Raw genomic sequence first — 16340 nt, forward strand, 5'->3', positions numbered from 1 at the left:
CCAAATTCCAATCGAAATCCTGAGGGGGGGGGATTAAAAAAAAAACAACTTGACCACATTTCTAATATTTATCTGGAAACAAACAGAAACAAACACAGTCTGAAAGGTTTCCAAGAAGAAGAGTAAGGGGATAGGCTTGCCCTGCCAGCTCTTAAATTAAAAAATGCTAACGTGGCCGGAAATGAATGGATTGACAAGAAAGAGTAAGTGTCCCAGAATAAACTCAAGCATCTGTAGAAACTTAGCAGATGATAAAACTGGCATTTCAGACTGATGGGGCAAGATGGCTCATGCAATAAATAGCTTTAGGACAACGGGCTGAGCATTTGGAAAAAAGCAATTTGCGTGCCTCACACTCAGCCCTGAAATCGATCGCAGGCAGGTTATTTAAATGGAGAAACCGAGACCTGAAAAGTCCCGGGAAATGATGAGTGAATATTAATTTAATCTTGGATATAATTCAGTCTGTGGAGAAGACCTCTTGAAGCAGGACTCCGGTATCACAAAGAATAAAGTCCTGTGTGTAACTGCATAGAAATATCAAACTTCTGTAAGTCAAAAAACCGCTACTGAGGAACTTGACAAGCAAGTAAACAAAAGTGGGAAAAAATGTCTGCAACCCCAAAAAGGTTAAAAGTCTCTTAATAGGAGTGGTGCCTGCCCGGCTGGCTCAGTCAGTGGAACTAAAAGACTCTTAATCTCAGGGTCGCGAGTTTGAGCCCCACATGGAGGTAGAGTTTACTGGAAAGATATAAAAAAGATTCTCCTAATAGATGAAGGCCTTTTCAAGTCAGTAAAAGGTGGGAGCTCCCTCCCTACCGCCCCGCCCAGGAAGGTTGGGGGTATAGCCTGGTTTTGTGGTCAAGAGGATATGCTCTGGTTCCAAGCAGGACTCTACCTCTCATCTCGCCACTTCGGACAAAGTTACCTAATTTCTTTGCACCCCGGCGGCTTGATCTGTACAATGGGGACATGGCAACGTTAGCACCCACCCGTAAGAGTGCCTGTACTTGGTAGGGCTGCTGAGTGTTGAGCCCGTGGGAGCTCTCAGGAAGCACGGGCTCTTACAATCACAGAGACTGTCCCAGGAACCCCAGAAGAGAAGGAACGAATCGGCCTATACACTTACGGGAGAATGTTCTGCTTCATATTTTCCCCAGTGTCCCCCCACCCCCAAACAGGTGCCTGCTAAGAGCTCCAGCATGAGCTGGTTAGGGCTCCTCTCTTGTGCTCCCTTCCAGCCTCATCCCACCCTGGGGGACCCTGGGGCTGACTCTTGAGGCTGAGAGCCAGGGGTGGTATCTGAAAATGGGCCCCTCCCACCTCCCCCCTACCCTCGCATCTCCCCTACCATCTCTGCCAGCTTGTGGATGGCCGGGCAGAGTGTGTTGACTGTGTTCTGGTACCACGGGTCTGCGCGGCCCAGGAACGCCGCCAGCTCTCGGAGCTCCGAATGTCTGCTTGTCGCCGGCTCCTGGGGACAGGGGGACAGGGCAGACCCATCAGCCCAGTCTCTTGGGACTTTCTTCCCGGCCAGAGGGTCCCCTAGGCAAACTGGTCAATCACTGAACCTCTTGGTTCTCTCTCAGTTTCTCTGCCATGTGAAGACGATTGGGTTTTACTCTCCCAGTGAAACTGGGATACCTTGGATGGAGGGCCACTTGCCAGGGACATCGAAAAATGACCATGAGCCTTGGAAGTGGAGAGACAAGGACTGCTTTGAATTTAATGCTCCCCAAAAGCAAACTGAGTGGGACAATAGAAATGCAAAGCTGCAAGGGTAAGCTTGTCCCCCATCCCCCAATAAATCAGGGGGCTCCCACTGCCTGAAATTTCCTTTTATGTGACCCCAGGAAGTGTGGTGTGCACGTGCCTGCGTATGTGTATGTGTGTGAGAGAGAGAGAGAGAGAGAGAGAGAGAGAAAGGTGGCCCCTGTTTGAACAGACACTTCCAATGAATTCCATTAGAAAAGCCAAACAAAATTCAGCAATGGGCAGGCTGCCCCCAGGAGGGGACATTCAGCCTCCAGGGCCCGGGTCTGGGGGTCCTGGGACACAGACCTGCCCTGGAAGGGCTCTCCTGGCCCCGCATCCTAAGGAAGGACGGTCCTAGCCCCTGGTGTCAGGGATGTGGTTGCTTGGCCCCTAAGCCAGACCCCTGCTGCGGACAGCCCCTTGGTCCTCCCCCACGTCCCCCCTCCCCTGCCCCGCCCTGCCCTGCCCTGCCACCTCAGGCGCCAGCACGGGGATATAGTAGAGCTGCAGGCTGAGTCTGGGGGTCAGGCAGAACTTCTGGGCCTCCCGTTTCCTGGCAAGAGGCAGCAGAGCACAGGGGTAAGGGCAGGTGCTGCGGCTTCAGACAATTCCACATCCCGGTTCTGATCGTTACTCTAGGCGGTCTGGGGGTGGGGGGGCGGCGATCTCAGCTATAGAATACGTACAGTAATGTCTGTCTCAGGGGCGGAGGGGGCGGTGGCAAGGATTACGGAGCTCACGGGAAAGAGCTGAGCTGGTAAGCATGGTGCTGGGTGATGGCGGGGTCTGACCGCACCCCTGCTGCATCCTGGCCAGGCCCTCCCACCCTGTCCCCAGCTGTCCCCCCACCAGCCGCCCGCCACAGGGCCCTACCTGAGGCAGTGGTAGGCCTGGGCCAGGCGCCCCAGCATCCTGTCGTCCCCCAGGACCAGCACCCTGGCTGTGTGAAGCCGAGAGACCCCCGGCAGCATCCTCCCATCTCCGCTGGGCAGGCCTGTCCTGCGGTGCAGTCCCTGGGGCCCGTCCCAGCACGCAGGCATCAAAATGTCGGCGGGCCACACCCGCTTCTTGATGCCTCCTTTGCGCTGCAGCCCAGCACGCTCCATCTCAGGGCTGCCGGGGACAGGCAGCTCATCAGCCCCCATGGGCAGGTCCCGCTCGATGCCACTGTCAGTGGACAGCATGGACGCCCGGGCCAGCTCCTGGTCTGGCCAGAGGCCCTGCAGATCCAAGGCCTCCAAGTCGGCACTGAGGCGCAACTGGGATCGCGGGCGCAGGAAGAGGACCAGCTCCTTCCCTGGGATGCAGAGAACAAGGGGACCGTCAGGGGAGAGAAGTTACGGGAGGCTGGCAGGGCCTCACCCCAGGAAGGCCTGTGGTTCCAGGTTTCTCAAACACCAGTCAGCCCAACAGAAGCCCCATGAAGGAACAAAGGTTCTGCGGCCAACAAAGATGGAGAACCCTGAATATTCCTGCCACCTGTAGTTGAGTTCCATTAGTAAACATGTTAAAGGCTCTGAGAAGTCCTGCAGTAAAGAAGTCATCTTCACTCAGTAACTCCCATTTAGCTGACCCTGGAGTCTTCTTTATCATATCCACTCCCTGGCTTCCTCCCATCCTCCCCCGGTCTGTAGCTTCCCCTGGGACATAGAGAACAGACCATACCTGCTCCAGGAAAGACTTCTAGGCTTTTCTAATCTACTTCCATTTTATTATCCATGAGAAAACTGAGTCAGTCTAGCGTGACCCAGAACATGAAAGGAAGTGCCAGGACTTGGACCCAGTTCACTAGCCCAGCACTTCCCGCCATGATCCACACCCTTGTGCCCCCACCCCCTGCCTGGCTGGAGAAGGGCTGGGGATAGCTGCATGGGAACACCAGTGTGGACATAAGTGTCAGGCAGGCGGGTCTCTCTGGAAGGGCTCCCGTCCAGCTGTGGGAACGGTAACTTCTTTCATGTCACTGTCATTGTGTCCCTTCTTAGGGACATTCATTGTTGGGGTCAGCATGGCATCCGGCAATTCCTAATCCCAGGAGGCCAGCGGCTAATGCACTGAGCTATTCTGACATGGAGAAAATGGGTCCTTCTGCATATGCAGAACAACTCAGGCACTAAGGAGCACACACGTGGACACACACAGAATGCGGACACACATACAGACATGCAGACACAGTACACATAGTCACAGACGGACACAGACCCGTGAAGACAGTTTCACGCGCGTGCGCGCGCGCGCACACACACACACACACACACACACGCACGCACGCAGACATACACACACCCCTCCTTCCAGCCAGCTCCCCGCCAGCCAGGTGCGAGGCACGGGACTCACAGAGCTGCTCTTCGTCGGTCCACAGGTGGAAGGAGATGTGGGGGCTGGGCAGAGGGATGCTTGGCTGTGGGTCCTGCAGGGGGTCACCTGAAGGCAGGAGGAGGGCTGTGGCATTCCCCTCTGCCCTCCCCGCTCCAGCTCCTGTAAGGCCCAGAGGGGGTGCAAAGACCCTCTCTCCCACATGGTCCAGCCCAGGCTTCCACTCTGTCCCATCAGCTCACCCAGGGCCCAACAGCGCACCTGTCCCCTCCCTGCCCGAGGCTGTTGAGCGGCCCCCTGCTTCCTCCAAACTTCCTGGCTCGACCGTTAGGACATTTCACAGACCAGCTCAGTGTCTTTCGGGACCTTTCCTCCCACGGTGGGTCCCTTCTTCCTAACCCCAAGCCAGAAGTACAGCCAGGCCAGGATGCCTTTCCCGCTGCTGTGTTTCTGTAACACAGCCTGGGTCTGATTCTTAGGAACTGGGTGATGTTGGGCGAGATCCTTCAGCCTCTTTCTAACTCAGGCTTCTGGTCTGTAAAACGAGGGGCACAGTAATTTCTATCTCAGAAGTTTACTCTGAGGATAAATCCATGCAATATTCAAATATATGCCAGGTGCCTCGAACAGCAGCTGGGGTACAGGAGGTGCCCGGCAGGGTTAGCTGTCATTGTGACCAAGTCACCCACCTTCTCAGCCCCCACCTTCCAAGTCCCCAGGCTCCCACCCGCCTCAGCCCCGCGTGGCAGGTGCGGCGCTGCTCTCTGGCGCCCCCCTGCGGGCCCTCGCTGCCCCCGCCTGCTTACCGCAGCAGCGTCCCCTGGCGGCCGCCGCCGGCCCCAGCAGCCCGCAGTAAATCTCCTCCAGCCTCTCCAGGTGTCCCTCCCGGCTCGGGTTGGGTTCGCTGGCCATCTGCTCCACGGCGGCCACCACGGCGTGGAAATAGCACTCCAGGGCTCGGCGAGGGCAGGCCTGCCGGGGAGGGTCGCCAGAGCCTGGGTCCCGGCCCAGCACCCACCCACCCACCCCAACTCTGACGTTGCCTGAAGCTGCTTACACCTGCCGGTCCCTCCTGTCCCTCACACCGAGGCTCCCTGCAAAGTCTGGACCCCAGAGGGGCAGGGATCACCGTCCTGGATGCAAACTCCGGGCAGGCAGGCCTTTGGTCACAGCTGCACCCGGGGCCCCTAGAACATCTTCAACCACAGAGTAGTTGCTCAAGAAAACAGCTGCTGATTATTCCCTGGACTTCTGTCATTCCTGCGCTATCTTGACATACCGTGCTGGTATTTACTTGCCATTTGTCTTCCAGTCAGCTCACTCTTTTTGGTTCAAAATTATTTCAGAGGGACAATTTATGTTGCTGCTCTATCTATATAAAAAGGCTAGTGCCTCAGGGAATCTTGTAATAACTAAGATGAATATTAACAATCACAAGGCACTATTATTAAATTCTAGCCAGGTACTGAGGCCTGCCGAGCTTTAGAGCTTAGAGCTTGCCTTCTTTCTCTCTCCTTCTAAAAGATTCATTATTTATTTTAGAGCGAGAGCTCATGCATGAGTACCGGGGAGAGGGGGTGAAAACCGTAAGCAGACGTGGGGCTCCCACCAGGGGCTCACTTTAGGGCATTGTGGGGTTCAATCTCACAACCCTGAGCTCGCGACTCGAGCCAAAACCAAGGGTCAGACGTTAACCAAACCAAGAGTTGGGTCTTAACCAACTGCACCACCCAGGTACCTCTGCTGCCTTCTCTCTTTAAAAGAGGGAAGTTAGTGTTAAAGAAGTTAGGGGTAAAGCACCATGCTGAGCCCTTCTCCTTAATGGAAATTAACGGAACCAGGTTTTGGAAGCCTCTCTCTGTGCATTCCATGTTCTCAAGCACGGCTGCTTCCTGCTTCCTTTAGTATACACAGCATCTGTCCCACCAGCTCATTTGCTCTCTGATTCCATCTTCCATACTCTCCTTCTCTTCCACTCTGCTTTGGCTACACAGGTCTCCTTATTGTTCCTCAAACACACCAGACATGCTTACACCCCAGGGCCTTTGAACTTGCTGTTCCCAATGCTTGCACGTTCTCTCCGATATCCACATGGCTCGCTCTTTCACTTCCTTTAGGACTTGACTCAAAAGTCACCTGACAAGGAGACTTCCCTGATCACATGATCTAAAATTTCAGCCTCTCCTCCCAATTTCACATCCTTCTTTGCACATTTCCCCCTTTCGCTGTTATTTATCATACTGTACATTTTATTTATTATCACACACACAGAAAAAGAAAGAGATACACTATAATATAAACTCCCCAAGGACAGGAATTTTTATCTGGATCCCAGCATCCAGAAGGAACACGGCCTGGCATGTCGTGAGTGCTCAGTAAATATTTAATGTATTTATAAATTAAGCACCAAGATGAAACGGACCCTGAGGGCTTTTCCAATCAGATTCATATGTTCCTCTAATTGCATTATTTGTTTGTTCTGCAAACATTTATTGGAGTCCCAGCTGGTCAGAATGACGTGCTCTCTCTTAATCAGGAAGCCACGACCCTCCTTGGCAGACCTCTAACCCAGAATGGAGGTGGGTCTGCCTGTGTCCTTGTTAGAACCCCACATCCTCTAAGCCAGGAGACGAGCTCCTTCAGTGGCGGGGCGGGAGCGGGGGGACTGAGGGAAAACAGCCAGAGGATATAATTGAGGGCACTTGCTCAGAGGGTCTTATGGGCCACTGTAATGACTCTGGCTCTGACACCGTGTGATGTGATAAATGCACGTGGCTACCCAGATCCCCCACTTTCAGGACTGAGACACACCCGAGCCCTGCTACTGGGAGCGATGACAGCTGTCCACGGTGAGCTGAACCTCTTGCCAAAGTCGGTCTCCCCTGAAGAAAGCCACCTCCACGCTCACGCGCTGCTCCCGAGGACAGTCCACTCCCAATAACTAGCAGATGTGGGAGGAAGTAAAAAGGTCCGGTCCCTCATGGTAATTCAGGACAACTCCGATTCCTACACAATCAGCTGTGGGTAAACTCCTTCTGGGGCTCAGGAGATTGAAGACAAGAGAGACAGCTGACCCCGAGGAGATGCGGCTGGTCTCCAGTCCCACTGCTGATTCAGTGACATCTGGCCCCCAAAGCTGTGTCTCTAGGCCCCTTGCTTGGCCTCATCCGCACATCGCTCCGGAAATCCCCGACACCCGCCTTTGCAAAGCAGCCTCCCCGGTTCCTGTTCCCCTGACCCCACGGTGTGGGACGCACAGCCCCAGGTGGCACCGTCCCCCTCAAAGATGTCCTGTACCTGCTACAGCCCGTGGCCGGAGCATCTCTAACCTACTGGAGCCTTGGCTGTGCACAGCGGCCCAGGCTGAGTCAGGCAGAGAGATTAGGATGCAAGGGGGTGAGCGTGAGAAAGGAACGAAATGCCCCGGACTGGAGCAGGGGGCGAGTTAAATAACTAACAGCGCGCTCAGAGGTGAGAATATGGTGCAGCCATCAGGGCTACATATTTTCAAGGGAAAACACTCCCATGTGGCGTATTTCCAGTGGGATGGGGGATACCGGTATTATGTAAGCGCACACACCCATGCGGTATATAAAAACCATATACAGAGTTTGGGATCTCCTTTTGTTAGAAAGGAGCGGTGGGGGAGCAGGGCTGGGAAGCGGCAGAACATAGGTCTGATGTCACAGAGATCTGGGTTCAAATCCTGACTCAGTCCGTTTGTATCTGTGTGACCACGGGCAGGTCAGCAACTTCTCTGTGCCCGTTTGGATCATTCCGCCCATTTCACAACGTTAAGATGGGATACACGTGAAGCGCTTAGCGCGGTGCCCGGGACACAGCGGACATTCACTCCACAGCAGCTACGATGATGAGTGCTGCCAGCCTGGTTCAGGAAACAGACCACAGTGTTCACTGCTAGTGTGTCTGGGTAGACAGGCCTGCGGGAGGTTTGTTTCCTCTTCTGGCTTACGCGCATTCCCCCCACCCAAGATCTTCCTCCGTGAGTGTGTCCCCCTTTTTGACTGAGGGGAAGGTGGTATGAAAACGGGAGAAGTGGGAGGGTGAGTGGGAGCGCTGGTGTGGGCGGCAGCCCAGGAGGGCTGGGGCGGGGCGATTACCTTCAGCTTGCTCTGCAGGGCGCTGGCGTGGCAGGCGTCCCCGAGTGCCGCCTGCAGGGCGTGGGAGACCACGTGCCGCATGCAGGCCTCCGGCGTCTGCTGCACCTGCGCGGCCTGGATCTCCAGCAGCAGGGCGCTGCACACGGAGGGAGATACCAGCTCCGGATCCACGAAGAGGAACACTCTGAGGGCAGAGATGGCAGGGGGCGCCAGTGAGGGTGACCCCCCCCCCAGGAGGAGAGCCCCCGGAGGGGCACCGTCAGAGCCTCGCAGCCCCCAGGTGTTTTGTTTCTCCAAACACAGGAGCCTGGAGTTTGAAAGTCGAGGTGGGGGGGGTGGCAATAGGGAGCGGTGGGGACTGGGGCAGATCAGAGCAGGTAGGAGCAGCTACCCCCTGCTGGGGTGGTGGCTGGGGAGAGGGCTAGGTTAGTTTCATGTCCAGGTAACCCCAACCGAAATCCTGCTCCCTCCCCCAGCTCCGCGGCCCACTGATGACATCACCCTCCAGGACAGATCCTAAATCCTTCCTGCCCAAAGGCGCTCTGGACCCTGAGTGCACCCCATCTCCTCCCATCGCCTGATCACGCCCAAAAAACCAGCCTCCCGCACCTGCTCCCCTTCCCGGCTGCCAGCTCCTCTGGGTCCCTCCAGCTCCCTGCACCCCAATCTGCCCCTTCCGCGGCTAGTTCAGCAGTGGCACCTGCAGGGCAGGAGGCAAGGCACCCCCACTCCATCAGCCCCTCTTCCCAACACTACAAGCAGACATTTGCTCAATCTTGTATCAAGGGCCGGGCACACACAGACCAGAGCCCCAGATTCCATGGTGTGCTTGTGGCCTGAGCTGTAAATACCCCAGGGCTGCCTCTGGCTGCCTGGCTGGTTGATGCTGCATCATGGCTAAGGGTGGGGTGGGACAACAGAACTCCAGAGTGGCTCAGTGTCCATGTCACCTTCTGCATGGGAGCAGGATGGCTCAGAAGCAGCCCAAGAAGAAAGACCTACCCTGCTTCCGGGGAGTCCCCAGAGAAGCCAGGCCTTGCCCACCCTTGACAATACGCCCCACGGCTGGACACATGGCATGGACGGGAAGCTCTGCTGGGGTTCATCCCCACCCCGCCCGGTCCCCCTCAGTGAGCAGTCATGGAGTCCCAACATCTAGAGGGGACAGAAGGTAGCACCCTTCCTGGGGCCACTCACCTCTCCTGGTAGGGGTACAGCTCATTCATCAGGTTCTGCTCAGCAATGACCAGCCTTTGGTACAGCGTCCCTGCAAAGCAGACCACCTCAGCCAGCAAGCCCCTAGTCCCTGGCCCTCCTTCCTCACTTCCACAGGAGGTGCTGGGACTTCAGAGCTCCAGGGACCTCAGACAGAAAGCAAGACCATGACACGCTACTGCTGGGTCTGAACTGGGGCAGCGCTTTCCTGAGGACAGCTCTTACCGGAGACGGATTTTACCTGGGACAGCTCTTACCTGGGACAGACTTTACCTGGGACAGCTTTTACCTGAGACAGACTTTACCTGGGACAGCTCTTACCTGGGACAGATTCTACCTGGGACAGATTTTACCTGGGACAGCTCTTACCTGGGACAGCTCTTACCTGTGATGGCTCTTACCTGGGACAGCTCTTACCTGAGACAGATTTTACCTGGGACAGCTCTTACCCGAGGATTTTACCTGGGATACCTCTTACCCGAGGATTTTACCTGGGATACCTCTTACCCAAGACAGCTCTTACCTGGGATAGCTATTACCTGGGACAGCACTTACTGGGGAAAGCTCTTACCTGGGACAGCTCTAACCTGGGACAGCACTTACCCGGGACAGCTCTTACCTGGGACAGCAGTCTCTGTTTTCAGCCTTATGGCACAATCCAAGGCTACGGTGCAGTAGGGGGCGGGCAGGGTTAGCAACCTCGTGCAAAAGTTGTAGGTTCTCCGGTAGAGCTCTTCTGTGATGCCGGTGGCCTGGGTAGGAGGGAGGAGTCAGGTGCCTGGAGCCCTAGGTCAGAAGGCTCTGGATGGGGCGGGAGAGTGGGATGGAAAGGAGGAAGGACGGGTCTGACAGCCAGAGCTGGGCTCACACCTCTCTCCCAAACGTACACCCCCAGCGTCTTCTCCCAGTGCCCATGACACACCTCCTGACACCCTGCTCCAATTCACTGTGGTGGGAACCCATCTCCCCCTGTTCTGCTAGCAAATCCACCCCTCTCAGCACCCTCTTCCTCATTCCTGCAGAGCTCCAGGTTCCAAGCTTGGCTGTCCCGTGGCCACGATGCTCACAGCGCAGTGCCCGGGGGCTCCCCTTCCCCACCCACCCCCCAGGCTCCTACCCTGCTGGAGCTCAGCCCCATTCTGCTCCTGGATTCCAGCAGCCCCTGAACTGCTCGTCACGCCCCTCATCCCCCTTGCTGCCCACTCCCACCCCCCGCGACTATACACAGCTCCTGGTTCCCGTTCTCAAGACGTTTTCTCCACGGCTTGTCTCTCCTCTGTACAGGGTCAGCGATGGCCCCCAGCGCACAGAGAAGCAATCCCGAGGACTTTCTTCTGACATTCGAGGCTCTCGTGCATTCTACACACCGCCTCCCCCACTTCCCCCACTTCTGCCCCAGGACACCCCTCCGTGTATTAGGGCGAGGGCACAGCTAGAGTGGAGAAGCCAGTTTAGGGCGGGTAGTCCAAGAGCTCTAGGCTCGCCCACGCAGAGACAGGCATCCTCTGAGGGAGAAGACAGTGTCTGGCCCTGGTGCTCATGGGGTTCCACGATGCCCCCGACCCTCCGCTCTAGCTCACCTTAGTGAGCACGTACAGCAGAGTATGCAGCAAGGGAATGATGACATGCCGGAGGTCTTCGCTTTCTGCCTAGAAAACAGGAGACCACGGGGCATTTACTGGGCTGGGGCTCGAGGTGGGCTCACCACCTCCTAGCAGAACACAGGTTGGGTGGGGGTAGGTGTGGGCAGGAGATGGGGTAAAAGGCAAGCATCTCACCATGCCAAGGGGAGGGAAAAGGGCACAGCCTGCCCCAGCAAGGAAGGGGTGGGGTGGGGAGGGAGCATGGGGGTGGAGCGGGCTGGGAGAGCCTGGGGGTGTGGGGGGCATCCACTCGGGGCAGGAGCTGGTGCCGAGCAGTAGGCCAGCCCCCCGACATGGAGGTGCCCCGAGAGCAGCATCTCCCAAATGGATACAACACAGAGCATGGAGGAGGGGATCATTTTGGGGAGGTACAAGAACAACTTTTTTTTTAAAAAGATTTTATTTATTTATTTGATGGACAGAGATCACAAGTAGGCAGAGAGGCAGGCAGAGAGAGAGAGAGGGAAGCAGGCTCCCCAAGGAGCAGAGAGCCCAATGCAGGGCTTGATCCCAGGACCCTGAGATCATGACCTGAGCTGAAGGCAGAGGCTTTAACCCACTGAGCCACCCAGGCGCCCCTACAAGAACAATTTTGAAACATTTTTAATAGGTATGCATTTATGTTTATCCGCATTTTCTGTTCCCACAAGTGGGGGTTTTCCATGTGTAGCCATGGTACAGAGCTTCTTTCTGAAATACGCTAAGTCACATGAAACCGTGGGAGTCAGCGTAAAGAAAATATTCCTTCAAGAAGTAGAGGAGGGAGACAGAGCTGCTGAAAATCACGCAGGAGGTCCACAAAGGACCACAGTTGGGGGGAGGGTGGATGCAGCACTGATGGGACTGAGGCCCCAGCTGGCTTGGCCTCTCTCTTCCTCCTCCCCACCACCCACCTGCCTCCCTGAAACCCAAGAACCCACCTTTTCCAGCTCTCTGAGCAGAATACGGACCAGCACCGGACTCTTCCCAGGATCTCTCTCGACCTTCTTGTGCAGGGACCATCTCCACATGCCTGGCCAGGACAGAGAGGACCCCAGCACACGCAGGCGGGGCATAGGAGCTCTTAGAGGGGATCCCCCTGAGCAGGACCCTGAGCCCTTGGAGCCCCACACTGTGACTCTGACTGACTACAGATCTGACCCCTCAGCCGGGCGTCTGGCTCTGGCGACACGGTGGGGAGGGCTTGTCACACGTGGAGGATTTCTGTTCCACTGCCCGTCAAGGACAGTGCATTCTCGGGGTGGAAAGGCAGGGATGTGGGACATGAGTGGGCCAGAGTGTGCGTGTGGCCTACAGGCTGGCGATGTTTGGAGCTCAGCACCTGGGGCCACGTGTCTGGAGGTCGTGCAGGTCCAGAGAGTCAAGAGGAATTTTGCTCGCACGGGGAGCTGGGGAGGTGGCTGAGAAGGAGTGGGACAGAGGCTGCCTGCTGGCTCTTACCTTGGTTGCTCTGCAGGGCTGGGGCATGGGGGCTGAGTTCCCGGAGAACAGCTTGCACGCTCCGCTGGAGGTCCAGCTCCGCATCTGGGCAGCAGGGGTGGGTGGGGGAGCACTGGGCCAGGAGCTTTGGAGCTCAGCGACCCCGGCCTCACCCTCACCCCCATGTCTGCTCTCCCTGAGACCATCTTTCACCCCTTCTTTAAGCCCCAAGAGGTGCCCCAAAGTGATCAACTTAGAGCAGGCAGCCAGCACACAGCTCTCCAATAAGCCTTTCCATCAGCACCTCCCTGTTCTCTGTAAAACCCACGTTCCCCAAAGCACCGTGGGTATTCCACTGGTGGCTCACAGGGCTGTTTTAGGGGACACTCATGCAGTCCTAAAACCTGAATAATTAGGCACTTATCTTTATGTGTTCAAAAAAATATGTGTTCCTAAATTTCAAGTCAATTTCATGTCAGATCAAGGATGGGACAGGAAACGACAGACTGTCCCCTCATCAAACTGAACTCAGGCTTTGCTAAGCCAACTTCCCCTCCAGACCCCAGCCCTGGCCCCGGTTCTGTCCCTCACCCCATCCCGCTGGCCTGGCCCAGCTTGAGCAGAACACCGTTAGCCAAATCTAGACGCCCCACGTCTCCTCGGACTGATTTCCCACCTGCCCCACCCCCTTGCAATCCATGGGCTTGTAACTCCCCCGATGTCTTTGTGTCATTTGGGGTGGAGCCCCATCTCTGTCCCCTGGTGTGACTGTCTTGAATGAAGTCTCTTTTGCCACTGAAACCAGTGTCATGAGATTGTTCTTCAGCTGTGGTCCGTTGGCATGTCAAAGCGTGAGTGTGGTACAAGAATGAGCCACTGACATCCGGAAAGCATGGGAGTGGTGGGGAGGCCCCTGGCCCATCTCCCACTGCAAGAAGAGGTTAGCTGGTCAGGGTGGGAGGGGGCGCTCAGGGCTGGGCATCTGCAGCCCATCACCTGGTGCGGGGCCACACTCCCGGCCACTGTGACACTCCTCCTCCAAGACTTGCACCCTTGAGGCACCTGACTTGGGCTCAGGGCTCCCCAACCACACTGCTGAGCCTTTCTTGGTCACAACTGGGTCGAATGCATTTCCACGAGCACCTCAACTCTTTCTCCTTCCCTCGGAGCTGGACACCCATCAGCGCTCTCTCCGTAGCCTGCCCCTGGGCTGTGTCCCCACCTCAAGCCCTGCATGGCCACCCCATCATGAGGTCTGCTTCTCGGAGACTCCAGACTAAAAACAGGAAGCATGAGAGACACTTCCCACACCATAAATTCCTCTTTCTGACTGGCTCTCACCAAGCGTCTGTCTTCCTTCACGAGCCAAGTGTGCCTTTGGTTGTCAGAGAATACCAACCACATGCCTCAGGGGTTCCTCTTTTGTTGGGTTGTCAGGAAACTGACAAAGTGGGGGCCCAGCCTCAAAAACCAGCTTATCTCCAGGGACAGGGACGTCTCCTCTCTGCTCCTCTTTGGGGCTCTTGCTTTATGTTTTACGAAACCTGCATCATAATTGCCTCGCACTCCTTTGGAAGGATACAGGTAGAGATCACATGTTTTAAAGAATCAGCAGGTAGAACGTGTTCAGCCAAAGCACTGGTGCTCAGGGACCGAACCCCTCTGGGGTTCTGGCATGAGCTCGGCTAAGTTGGCCAGGGCTCCCCTGCTTCTCGAAAAACCCCCACCTTTCTCCTGCTGCTCACTTGGTCCCCTTGGACCTCATCAAAGTCTGTTTCTGAGTCTCCCCAAGGCTGAGAGTGGGCGGCTCTCACAGCTCAAGTTTCTCCCCCCGCCACTCTGCTGGGCTGTGCATCACCCCCCACCCTTCCCCACCCCCCGCCCCCCTGGCAAGGAAATCATGAAGCCTGGCACGAAGGCTGGTCACAAGCTGCCTTTCTAACTACCTGTGTCCACCTTACATGGAGATTTTTTTTAATTTTATTTACTTATTTTGACAGAGAGAGATCACAAGTAGGCAGAGAGGCAGGCAGAGAGAGTGGGGGGGGGGGCGGGATCAGGGTCCCTGCTAAGCAGAGAGCCTGATGTGGGCCTCGATCCCAGGACCCTGAGATCATGACCTGAGCCGAAGGCAGAGGCTTTAACCCACTGAGCCACCCAGGCGCCCCAACCTTACATGGAGATTTAATGAGTTAATGCAGGCAGAGTTTTTAAAACATTGTTATGTCTACTTTCTCCTTTCTTCCTTCCTTCCTTCTGTCTCCCTCCGTCCCCAGCCGCCTCTCCGTGGACAGCACAGACTTCAAACTATGATAGTCATCATCTCCTCCCTGCCCCTCCCTAGAAGGGCAGCCAAGCCTTTGTCTTCTGAGCCCTGGGTTCCTCTGCCTTGCACAAGGAGTCAAGCTTTTATGTTTCAGAGAAAAATAGAGAAGTTGCCAATAGCCCCAGGAGACAGCCCCACATAAAGTATGTTTTCGAAAGTCTGGGCGGCCGGAACAAGCGTTCAGGCTTTGGTCCGCATCTGGCTTGCAGACGTGTTTTGTTTGGGCTTGTAGAGTGTCTTGGGAAAAAAAAAAAATCAAATCAGCTGCTGACATGTACAAATCAGGAGATTTTGCATGAAAGTTTGGGTTTCTGGCATCCCTGGAAAGTCTGTTGACACCAGGCATGCATTCTTCGCACATGTGACAATCGACGGGGCACAGCTACCCCGGTTCTTCACAGCGGCCCCCTCTCCTTGTCTGGCTCATCGACACCCTGTGCCTGGCCCCTTGAGTTTGAGACCCCTGGCTCTAGGACTGAGACAACCGAGCTGGAAATGTCTCAAAGGAACCCGGAGGCTTCCTGCTGCTTGTAGCTATTGAGGACAGTGGCAATCCGAGGTGGGAGGCTGGATGCCCCAGGGCTGTAAGAGCACAGGGTTATGGGGACCCAAAGAATGAGAAAGATTGGGGCTGGCTGGGACATAGCCTCGGGGGCTGGCTGAGAGCTCAGACGAAGGCAGGTGAGCACTATACTTGGTGCTTGAGGGCCACGGCTGTGGTCTCCTGGGTCACCTTTGCCAGCGCATTAGAATGTCTCCAAAGGAACCCTCTCTCTCCCTATGGACCGTGCACACCTGGCCAACCTGTTCAGGGACGGGGGTGTGGCAGCTACAGTGGATTGAAGACACAGCCTCTTCCCATCATGAAGACTTTGTAACCTCTGGGCTTATGAGATCACAAACAGGGGGCAGGCAGCCCAGGCAAATGACTCTGGAATTTGTACTGACCTTGGAAAATGAGAGCTTGAAGCTGGATTTGATCTGATTAAGCAAACGAAAGAAAGAGGATATTTCTTGTGCCTCAAGCGTCTCAGGGTTATTCGTATATGACATGCATGTCTAACATTACTCTTGACTCAGAACAGCCAATAAATAAAGGCCATTCATAATTATTACCTTCCCCTCCATCCAGGAATGTGAGATATTACTATTAGGCATCATGTTACTATTAATATCTCACATTTAAATAGCACATAAAAGGCATACACACAGAGAGTCTTACGGAGGTGTGGTAAGACAATGTGAGGTGTTCATCAAACCGAGTTCATGTTTGTCCTGGGTCCCCGGGAAGACTACATTTCCCAGAATCCCCTGCAGCTAGATGGACGTCACGCATTGAGCCTGTCTAGTGGAATGCGGTGGACACAACGTATGACATAAAATCCTCTGCACTGGGGCACATGGGTGGCTCCATGGGTTAAGGATCTGCCTCCGGCTCGGGTCATGACCCCAGGGTCTAGGGATCAAGCCCCACCTCGGGCTTCCCGCTCAGCGGGGAGTCTGCTTCTCCCTCTCCGTCTGCAGCTCCCTTGCTTGTGCTCGCTC

General features: G+C 55.6%; 1 protein-coding gene across 1 annotated transcript in view; it reads right to left on the bottom strand.

The window, feature by feature from the left end:
* LOC111161090 (phosphoinositide-3-kinase regulatory subunit 6) overlaps nt 1-16340 on the bottom strand; it is a 31137-nt gene that overhangs the window by 14596 nt on the left and 201 nt on the right. The window contains exons 3-13 of the mRNA XM_022524573.1: nt 12491-12622; nt 11971-12062; nt 10988-11056; nt 10027-10159; nt 9390-9459; nt 8193-8376; nt 4878-5043; nt 4093-4179; nt 2629-3052; nt 2230-2308; nt 1352-1474 (exon numbers count right to left, since the gene is read on the bottom strand). Coding sequence (XP_022380281.1) covers nt 1352-1474; nt 2230-2308; nt 2629-3052; nt 4093-4179; nt 4878-5043; nt 8193-8376; nt 9390-9459; nt 10027-10159; nt 10988-11056; nt 11971-12062; nt 12491-12622 — 1559 coding nt within the window. The remainder of the gene's footprint in view (nt 1-1351; nt 1475-2229; nt 2309-2628; nt 3053-4092; nt 4180-4877; nt 5044-8192; nt 8377-9389; nt 9460-10026; nt 10160-10987; nt 11057-11970; nt 12063-12490; nt 12623-16340) is intronic.

Source organism: Enhydra lutris, unplaced genomic scaffold (assembly GCF_002288905.1).
Source record: "Enhydra lutris kenyoni isolate GAN:26980312 unplaced genomic scaffold, ASM228890v2 scaffoldscaffold82, whole genome shotgun sequence".
Taxonomy (NCBI): Eukaryota; Metazoa; Chordata; class Mammalia; order Carnivora; family Mustelidae; genus Enhydra; species Enhydra lutris.